The 11,187-nt window shown below is 37.5% G+C and overlaps 1 protein-coding gene across 3 annotated transcripts in view; it reads left to right on the forward strand.

The window, feature by feature from the left end:
* The window catches only part of LOC113079084 (ankyrin repeat and BTB/POZ domain-containing protein BTBD11-A-like), a 105,983-nt gene extending 100,402 nt beyond the window's left edge, over window positions 1-5,581 (forward strand). For all 3 annotated transcript variants that reach the window (XM_026251278.1, XM_026251279.1, XM_026251281.1), the window contains 6 exons: window positions 1,062-1,167; window positions 1,844-1,946; window positions 3,697-3,778; window positions 3,944-4,012; window positions 4,379-4,492; window positions 5,270-5,581. In XM_026251278.1, coding sequence (XP_026107063.1) covers window positions 1,062-1,167; window positions 1,844-1,946; window positions 3,697-3,778; window positions 3,944-4,012; window positions 4,379-4,492; window positions 5,270-5,491 — 696 coding nt within the window. In that variant the 3' untranslated portion in view covers window positions 5,492-5,581. The remainder of the gene's footprint in view (window positions 1-1,061; window positions 1,168-1,843; window positions 1,947-3,696; window positions 3,779-3,943; window positions 4,013-4,378; window positions 4,493-5,269) is intronic.
* Window positions 5,582-11,187: the final 5,606 nt, after the last annotated feature.

An 11,187-nucleotide genomic window follows, 5' to 3' on the forward strand; every position in this document is an offset into this window, starting at 1 on the left:
TGTATTTACATGCTGATCGTATCAGTAGACATTCAAAGTGTAGTATTTATAGTTTTAGTCACCTGTGCAACCTCTTTTTTGTTTGTTTAAGTGTGAAGTGTTTAAATTCAGAGCTGCTCTTCACATTAGTGTAATTTTTGTGTTATGTACTATTAGCTTTTATTAATGCTGAATTATCTTTTTATTTTAAAATATTAAGTTGATTTATTTTATTTATATTTCAAGTTGTTATTTTCAGTTTTTTTTAAATATTTCCTTTTAGCTTTAATTTTGTTTCTTATTTACTTTTTTTTTTAAACAAATTTTAATTAAAAAAACATTTATTTTTATTTCAGTTTGTTTTAGTCATCTTTGTTACTTCATTTCATGTAATAAAGGCAACATCTCAAATTTAGCTTCAAGTTTTTCATCTAATACTTTATTTTATTTTATTATTTTATTTTACTTTGTTTCAGCTTTATTCCAATTAACGACAACAATTTTTAATAGTTTTGTTTGCCATTGGTAGAATAAAACAGGTAGTCTCGCACTTTTTTTGCCAAAATGTAGTAAATTACATGTGTGCATAATTTAGATAAAACAAAAATGTTGAAATGCTTTCTTCTATCCCAGCTAATGTTTTCAAATATTATTAAAATATTAGCTTGAATAGAAGAAAGTAAATTATACACAAATGTAATTTAATAGATTTAATTTGTACCTTATTTACTGATTGAAGCTTTTGTCTTAGCAATGTGTGTTTTGGTCTCTCTGGTGTTACAGCATAGTTTCGTTGTCATATTACCATTTCAATTATTTTTGCAGCACTTCAGAATTTAATGTCCCTCGTAAGTCTCTGCATTATTGTTATCACTGAGTGTCAGTCCCTGACTCCGAGCAAACAGACAATCAATGTCAGCCACCTCAGTTCCAGCTTTCTCTGTACTTAACCTCATAAATCCTCTAATTACAGAGCTCATCATAAGTGCTGTGTTTGGATTACCGTAGGCTTGGATGCATTTTACTTTTAGATAACAGAATTCAAGGTCTAACTGCAGTGAATGTGTTTGTGTGCACTATAGAACGAAGTGCTCAGCCAGCAGTTGTCAGTCATCTTTACCCAGTGCTACGGGCCTTTCCCAATCCCCAAACTCACCGAGATCAAAAAGAAGCAAACGTCTCGTTTGGGTGAGTATGTCAGTCGCAGCTCCTTGTTAAGTTCATCTTCAAAAGCGACTCCAGCTCTGCCCTGCCTCTACTAACAATATCAATAATTGAATATTATCAAACAAGCAAGAATGCTTTGCCTGTGCCGCAATTCAGTACATCAACAAAACTGCTTGTGCAGACAGTTTTATAAGCTTAAATAGCATAACTTACTTTTTAGACACAACATGGCCAGTGATTGTGTCTGTCCTTGCTCTGCTAATGAAAAACAGAGATGACTGGAACTATCTGTTCAATTTAGATCAATAAAAAAAGGCCAACTCGGCTTGTGCTGCACGAGGATTCACATTTATCTGATTGAATAGTTAAAGTGTGCTTTTTAAATCCTTGCAAACTACAGTTCTAGGGCACACAAGGACACTTTTTCTCTCAGGAGACACAGAAATACAATTAAAGAATATTCAATTTTGTTCAAATTTAATTTGACGCTCAAAGTTTTGGAGGAACACTAGTGCCCTCTAGCCTTTGTTAAAGCTATTGCAATTGTAAAGGAGAAATATTCAAGCTTGAAATGTGTTGATGACAGCCTGTCAAACACAAGACATGGCAGTACTGAATAATGAAGAACCTTGTGTAATCACTGTTGTGTAATATTGCATCTCAGACGTGGGGACATTTGATTTGTTGCTTCCTACAGATCCACAATTTCTCAATAATAAAGAGATGTCTGACGTGACGTTTCTGGTGGAAGGAAAGCCCTTTTATGCACATAAAGTGCTGCTCTTCACTGCCTCACCAAGGTATGTCTTAATTTTGTAGAATCTATTCCACAGCAGGGGCGCCAGGACTTGGGACTTTGGTTCTTCACTTTTAGTGCGCACACTAAATTAGTTGGCTCGCATTAATTAATGACTACAATTCACTGTAGTTTCAGCTCCTGATATTATTTCAAAGAACATAAACTGAGCAAAAATAACACACTTCTATTATTACAATTTAATCTTGTTTAGTTTCATGTAGCAAAGGCAGATTTTTCTAATTTTAGCTTTTTTTTTTTTTTTACTAATACTATTACATTATTTCAGCTTTATTTTAATTAACAATACCTATTTTAAATAGTTTGGTCCAAAAAAGAGAAATTAAAAAAAGGTAGTCCTGGTCAAACATGTTTAATGGTGTCGCAGTATTCAACTTTTGGCCAAAAATTTTTTTTTACTTGTGTAATATATATATATATTAGTGGTGGGCCGTTATCGGCATTAATGTGCTGCGTTAACGTGAAACTCTTATCGGGCGATAAAAAAAAATATCGCCGTGGGTTGGGAGCTGGGTCTATACTAAGCAAGCTATGATGACTTTCACCTTGATATTTTATATAACCGACTGGCTGAGGACAGCCTAAAAAGACGTTCAGGACAGTTGACGGGCCACTGCTGCTCATTGTCACGAAAGCTTATCTTTTCCACATGTTTTTAAGCCTTACCGCTTGTCGATTTAAACACTAAAGCATCCAAACACAAGACGCGGAAAAGCTGAATGAACAAATACAAATCGCAGTTTGAACAAACAAAAAGATGTAAAAGAGCGGTGTTCTGGTGTTCAGGGCTCACGCGGAGAAAGGCGTCTCAAAACACTTGAACATCGAATTTGCTTATTTTTGCTCTTTTTAAAAAAATACACGCTGCAGACGTAGTATGTGTGAAACAGGCGTAAGGTTGTTTGCACCTTGTGCAATGTGGAATTAGTTTACAGCTTTTTCAAGCACTTTGTGATGCATTTTGGAAACAGGAGATGAGGCCCTTTTCTAATGCACCACCTAGCTTGATAAACCCCTTCTCAAAGACTTACTGTTTGTCAATTTTATTTGGGTAACACACATATTCTGAATGCCTTCGGCAGAATTAGAATGAGTCATTTTAATCTAGATTAATTTCAAGATCACAGTGAGATTAATCTATGCCCATCACTAATATATATATATATATACACACGTCTTTTTAAACCTTTAGTTATATTATATAATACTTATTTTTATTATTTTTTTAGTGCACATGAACTGAAAAGAAAAATTCTCACAAATTACAAGGAATTCAGAAGAGCGAACATAATATTTCTTTAAAGAAATAGTCATATATATTAAACTGAAATGTCAACATATATATATATATATTTTTAATTTTGCTATCTTGTATATGCTTCACTTTATCTCAAGATAACTTTTAGACAATAAAAGCTAATGTAGATATATCTGAGCAGACATAAGACCTTTTCAAATCTGCAATGTCTACAAGAATTATAATTCGTGCAGGGACTGGATGGTCTAGAAGGGTAATGTCCGAATGAACTCATTTCATATTCATGAGGTCATTATCATTGCGTGACATCACAGCCTGCACATAAACCACACACCTGTACCACTCTAGAACTCATTCCTGCAAGGTTTTCAGAATAACTACATAACTCACATCTTATATCTTTACAAATCTCTCTATAAATACTTGATTTAGTAATAATACAGCTTTTAACGGATGTTCATGTTTCTCTTTCCAGGTTTAAGTCTCTGCTCTCTAACAGACCAGCAGCTGAGAACACGTGCATCGAGATCAGTCATGTCAAGTACAACATTTTTCAGGTTGACTCATAAGTCCTACTCTAACACATGTCGGTATTACAGTCAAACTATGCTAGTCTGATTCCTACCTCTGTCAGCTGTTCGGCTTAGTGACAAAATGTGTGTCTAAGCTCATATGCTTTAAAATGTGCCTTGAAAGTTTGAGAACATTTTGTTGTATTTCAGCTGGTAATGCAGTATCTCTACTGTGGTGGCACTGAGTCACTGCACATCAGGAACACTGAAGTTATGGAGGTATTAAATATTCCCTTCTCTTTTCCTCCTTTAAGATCATAATACCTCCTACCCTAAACCATTTTTCCCTCGCACTAATGATGACTTAATGACTGATGACTTGAGAGGATGTTGAATGTGATGAATGAATGAGTTACGGTCTGATGATATGGGCAAGATTACTCATAGAAAACTTTAAGAAAAATATATCATCTCTCATTTATCTCCATCGTCACCAGATGGAGGCTCTCTTGCATGTAGAACTGCAGCAGAAATTGTGATAAATGCTTATGTATTTTAAATTTAATTAAGCGATTGCTCTCGATCGTGATAAACCTGAAAGCAGCTTGATGAGTTTGGCTCACTGTCGCTCCCTCTGCTTCAAAGCTCCTGTCTGCAGCCAAGTTCTTCCAACTTGAGGCTCTCCAAAGACACTGTGAAATAATCTGCTCCAAGAACATCACCACTGACACCTGTGTGGACATATACAAACATGCCAAGGTACTCTGAAACATTCAATTATGAAAATGAAATTTTCCTGTTCAGTCATTCGTTTATTTTGTGCAGTAAAAAAGGTGATTTGACAGTGGGAAATAGTGTGTTGTAGCTGTCAAAAACCAAATTGAATGAAACCATTGTGATAAGATTATGTAAATGTATAATTAATATACAATATGAAAAAATATTAGCACAGACTGAATAGGGAAAATTACTTATGAAAATTTTATATATATTTTGCAGTTTAGCCAATTACCAAATATAATCCTAGGTTATCTTGCTCTGTGTAATGCCTTGTTTATACATTGCCCTAGATAGTTATCTGTACAGTCAGGTTTGGGCATTGCACACTGTATATTTGTTAAACCTTGGATCAACATTCCTACTTGCATAGGTTAATGACATTAATTAGATGAATGCAACCAGCTTTAATAATTACTCATCCGTCTATGTAAATGTCACCAGCTCGGCTTGTCTTGAATCTTTAGAAATATACCACAAAAAATTAAGACAAAAAGAAAATTGCACAAGTATGTGCGCCAACATTTTCAACCCTTCCCCTCAGAAGCAAACTAAACATGAACTTTTCCATATGAGGTACAGTATAGTACTGCTTGTTTTTTTTGTTTTTTTTTACCTCTACTGTATAGCTTTGCAGGGCTTCATAATTCAGAATTAAATACAACTTAGTTTTTTTTTTAATCCCTTAACAAAGTAAGAAGAGTGCTGAAATCTCTATTAGGAATGTTAAGACTCACATTATGTTTCACACATCCTCAGTTCCTGGGGGCTCTGGAGTTGGGAGGCTTCATCGAGGGCTACTTCCTGAAGAACATGGTGCTCCTGATCGAGCTGGAGAACTTTAAGCAATTACTGTATGAGGTTCCTGCAGAGAGCCCCGGTCCAGGCCCATCCTACGATGTCCTCCATGACCTGGAGAGAACCCTGGCCCTGCGGATCCGCTCCATCCATCTCTCCACTTCCAAGGGCTCCATCGTCTGACACTTTGGCCAAACTCACACCAACCGCTCCATACAGCGCTTTCACCGAGAGCTCCATTAATTATGTGCCAACTGGTTGGAGACATTTCAAACTTCACCTATCACGACAGCACCGGCCCGGTGGGATATTCTGTAGGGAAGACTGAGAGATTGAGTGTCACTGCACAGGCTCACACCTCCACCATGTTGCAGAAACGTCAGCCTGCTGAACTCATACCATTCCAAGGGCTACGTTTATGTGGAAACATTCTAACAACATTACGACAGCATTATGTCGCCCGACCCATGTTAGTGCCCAGGGAAACCATGGCTCCTGATGTCATTACTGCCTCAGCAATGCATGCAAATGGATGGGGTTCATTTTTAGGTGGAACTGAACTTGAAAAACAATTGTCATGCTACCTGCTGAGGACAGTTTTACATTACTCTCCAATTGACTTGATATTGTTAGCCTGCCTTCTGAACTTTAAATTTGTCTAACATTCCCTCCAAGAGACACTAAAACAAATGATGCATGTCAAGTTAGGTGATGCAGCCATCAAGTTTCCCCAGCCATTTGTGTTCAAGTTGGACAATAACATCCACTAAGCGTAGAGTTTTACAAAGGAGGTGTTTTGTATACTTAATAATCACATCCAACTACAAGTTTTGGTATTTGTGTCACTGAACAATAAGAATGCCAGCTGTTTAAATCCTAGCACTTGTGTTTAACGCTTTGCAGTTTTAAGGATTTGCTACCTTCAGCCATTTGTAGACTGAACCAACACAAATTATCCAACCAATGATAGACTAAATTTGTTGCTTTTAGTTTATGCGTCTCACCTAAAATTCATTGTGTCCAGCAGCGCATTAGGCCTGAACTATTTGTTTCAAGCCACATGTTTTAAAGACCCTCTGATCTACCACTGTGCTTAGTACACTTAAAACTGAGCAGTTCACGTAACCAACGATCTTTGTCAAATAATCTGCATGGATCCTCTGTAAAACACAAAAAGCTAATTTTCCTTTTGGTGGACGCAGATTTCCTAGCAACCCTTTGTGCGGGGTTTTACTGTCTTCATTGCTTGCGAGTATGTTGAAATCATGTGTTATGAAAGATGCCATTGCACTGGTCGCAATGTACATTTTCCCAGTCCTCATCTGCTGCACTGCTTTTGTTCAATGTGAAAAATGTGAAGCCAACACAAAACAAGCTGTTTTAAGTGTGCATGTTCCGGTGTTCATGAGTTTGTCTGTAATGCTGTGTTCACACCAAGCACGAATGATTTCAATGTTAAGTCAATGCAAAGGTGCGTTTACACGCGAATGAGGCCGGTGACACACTGGGTGTGAGCGTGGCGTCTCTGCGTCTTTACACACCAGAAGTGTGCCTGACGCGGCGCTGGTACGCTGCTGTAGGTGACAGAGGGAGGCCGCCGAAAGATCAGGATCTTGTCTTCACGACAACAATATATGGTAACACTTTAGAATAAGGTTCCATTAGTTAATGGTAATTCACAGTGCATTAACTAATGTTAACAAGCACAACTTTTGATTTAAATAATGCATTAGTAAATGTTGAAATTAACATGAACTAAGACTTATAAATGCTGTAGAAGGATTGTTCTTGCTTAGTTCATGTTAACGACAGTAGTTAACTAACGGAAGCTTATTCTAAAGCATTACCCAATATATTTAATGTTGAGCATAAATATAAAGCCTACTGTTAATGTTTTCAAAAGGCATCACGCGAGTGTGACTGTCACTACAACTAGGAAAAAAACAATTGTAATTGAAACGCAGCTCCCGTCGGCATTTAAACAGACCTTTGCTCTCAATTCTGATCGGTCCAACGCAATAACAAAATCTGAGCAGGGCTAAAAACTGAAACTGTTGATGCTGCATTTTAAAAGTTATATATATATATTTTTTTTAAATATGAGCAGGCCTACAAGCTGGGATTGGTAATATAGTTATTTATATTTTTCATTAAATTTTATTATATGAGATTGGTTTGAGAGAGTATTTTATTTAGTGGAGAACTTTGCAGCAGTATATTATTTCTTACTCTTTATTTTATAAAATATAAAAAAAAAAAGTGTAAACAAATTGTTAAAAAAAGTTCATAGTAGCAAACAACCTGCAGTGTAATGTTCGCATTTCTTTCCCTTACAGTACCGAAAATGAACCAAACCGTGATTTTTGCATACCGTTACACCCCTAATCTGAATATATGTCAACCTATAGACTTTCAAACATCAAAGTGTCATGAATTAATATGTATTTGTGTACAAAATTACATTTTAACATTTTCCTATTACATTTTGCCTGGAAATGCTTCCAACACGCTTGCGTGTCGCATGAAAAAATATGCGTCGGTTCTATTTCTAGCATGCACGCATTTTCCACACATCTCACGCAGGCAGTCTGCAAGCTCTAACCTGTTAACATGGGAGCGCAATTAAATGATTATTGATTGAATGAATGATCTCAAAATGTTCAAGCGGCAAACTAGACACGAATTTGACACTCTCTTCGCGTTTGGTGTGAACACAGCTTGAGACGTTTAGCGCGGTGCGGAATACGCGAATTCGCCTCATTGACGCGAGAATTGAGCGTTTCGTGCGAAGTCTAGCATGTCTGGAGGTCTTGCGGCGTGGCGCGGAAGACGCGAATTCGCCTCATTTTTATATATATATAAAAACATATTAATAGATTAATTGAATAAAGGCCAAAGATAAGAAACGTTTCGTTTTACCCCAAATTAATTAAATTTTATCTTGAACCACTAAAGAGACATCAGAGCGAGCGGCAAATGTCAGAAGGTCTAGCCGAGGTGAGGCTGCTCTCGGTGGATACATGAGCTCTGAGCTCCCGCTGATCGCATGGAGCTCATCTCCGAAATCAGCGAAACATTTTTTTTTAAATAGACACTGTCTTTATAAATAAACTGCATATTTGAGTTTCAAACAACTACGTTCTCGCCTGAAATACTTTTACAAAACTACATTTCATGACACGATAACAGTAATATTTTGAAAATTATCAGAATAAAATGGCGGTTGAAAATGCTGAGTGAACTCAGCTGGCAGAAGCCCCCGCATGACGCGAATTCGCATCTGTTGTGAAGTTAATTTCACGCTCGAATGATCTCAAAATGTTCAAGCAGCAAACTAGGCGCGGTAGACGCGAATTTGACGCTCTATTCGCGTTTGGTGTGAATACAGCATCAAAATGTTCAAGCAGCAAACTAGACGCGGTATACGCGAATTTGACACTCTATTCGCGTTTGGTGTGAACACAGCATAACCCTTCAGGATGATAGTAAGTTCGAAACTGTACTGGACATACAACCCAAAGTAACAGATTTAGAAATATATAACATTTCATCCAAAGATTATCCAGAAATAACATAAGAAATTCAACCATTTATTGGCACACATGGGATATGAATATTGGATAATATATGATTATAAAAGGTATGCATCTTACACATGCTGTTAGTAGGGATGGGTATCGTTAAGGTTTTAACGGTATTACTACTCTTACCGATACTGCTTAACGGTCCGGTACTTTAACGGTATTCTTATCGGTACTTTGTGTTGTGTTCATTTGTGTTGTGTTATGCAGTCGAAAACTTTGCATTTCTCTGTCTGCACATAATGCACTTTTGAAAGATTGCTTGTGTTTCCGCCCTTACATGCAAAAATTTTGTTGCACTTATGACAACCAGCGTTGTCTGCATCAACTCTAGTGAAGTATAACCACACTTTGGAATGTTTTGCTGTCTCTGCCATCGTCACTCTTGGTATTAAGCAGGAGTTTTCATACTGTAGGGGCCGTTCACATATCGCGTCTTAAAATGCATGGAAAACGCTAGGCACGCCGCTTTCTGATTTTTTTTCCCCAAAGCCTTCGGGCACTTGCGCTCCAGAGGAGTCTGCCGTTGCTGAGCAACCATGACCTGCTCTCTCCATGAAGATGCGAAAATTTCAGCAATGGATAAATGGATTTGCAGCACTAAAAACTGCTTGCAGTAGCACTGCTACTAAATTAATTAAAAAAAAAAAAACATACAGTTATCAGCTGTTCCTTCATCTTGGCTGAGCTTTCAACGTTGTTGAGATGTTTTTAACTCGATGCGGTTCGGACGTGCCTGGAAAAAACGAGCTCGTCGCACTGCGTGCGCGTCGCAACTGCATCACTTCCATTATGAGCATGCATATCACGCGCCTACATTTGAAATTACGAACTTGAGCATGCAAAAGACTTGATATGTGAACGGCCCCTTATTATGCGTGTGTGTGCGCCTCGCTCGTTCTTGTTGTGGTGTGTGTGTGTGTGTGTGTGTGTGTGTGTGTGTGACTGACTGACAGCCTCCGCGGCGTGCTTGAGAGATCTTGCAGATCTCACAGACAAACGTCTTAATATCGCAAATTAGAAATGTTTGGTAAGATAAAATGTGCACGATAACATTATTAAGCAAATCTCTTTTCGCCACCGTCACTTTTTATTATTAAGCGGGAGTTTTCATACTGTTATCGTGTCTGTGCGTGCGCTGCACTCGTTGTGGTGTGTGTGTGTTACTGACTGACAGACAGCCTCCGCGGCGCACATGAGCGATCTCGCAGATCTCACAGACAAACGTCTTAATATGATCGAACATTAGAAATGTTTGGTGAGATAAAATGTGCATGATAACACTATTAAGCAAAAATACATAGTACATTATTTTTCCCGCCAGTAGGGGAGACCGGGGATGGTTGTAACACTTTTTTCTTCAACGCCTAAAATTACCTTTTTCTTTTGGCTACAAGTCTAAAACTTCTTGGCAAAGTACCCACATGTTTATACTACAAATGGCAACAATTTAAATGTATTCAACTATATCACAGACTTTGTGAGATGATGACAAATACAAGGTGGTCCTTTGTTACAACCTACCCCACTACTGGGGTAGGTTGTAACACATACTGGGGTAAGTTGTAACAGGTAGACAAAATATACAAAAACTAAGGGTACTCCAAGTGATTTGACACAAAAACAGTTTTATTTTAAATGAATGACTGCAACAATAAATATGTGTGAATATGGGGAGTGTATGAGCATATTGTGTGTTTTTGTGCATGTGTGCCTTTGTGTGTGTGCATGTCTGTATGTGCACATTCGTGTGTGTGTGTGTGTGTGTGTGTGTGTGTGTGTGTGTTCTTGTTTTTGTGTCATATCAGGACACAACTATGTATAATGACATGGGTATGACACAGGTATTACAAGGAGAGAGTGACTTATGAGCACATAACCCATGTCCCCATTTTTCAAAACACTTATAAATCATACAGAATGAGTTTTTTTGAAAAAGTAAAAATGCACAAAGTTTCCTGTGAGGCTTAGGGTTAGGTGTAGGGTTGGTGAAGGGCCATAGAATATACAGTTTGCACAGTATAAAAACCAATACACCTATGGGATGAACACACTTTTCACAAAATGTGTGTGTGTGTGTGTGTTTGTGTGTTTGAGCAAATTAACAGACGTATGTTTATCCCCACTCCAGAGAATGAACAAATGAAATGCATTCTTTACCAGTCACAAGTTCTAGTAATTCTGTAGAATTGTTAAAATCACAAAAATGTTCTTGGTTGTATGTAAGGGGATGGTTGTAACACTTTCAAAACACGTGTTACAACCTACCCCTTCACTGTCACCCATTGTTTAGCAAGC

The sequence above is a fragment of the Carassius auratus genome, unplaced genomic scaffold, assembly GCF_003368295.1.
Source record: "Carassius auratus strain Wakin unplaced genomic scaffold, ASM336829v1 scaf_tig00027159, whole genome shotgun sequence".
Taxonomy (NCBI): domain Eukaryota; kingdom Metazoa; phylum Chordata; class Actinopteri; order Cypriniformes; family Cyprinidae; genus Carassius; species Carassius auratus.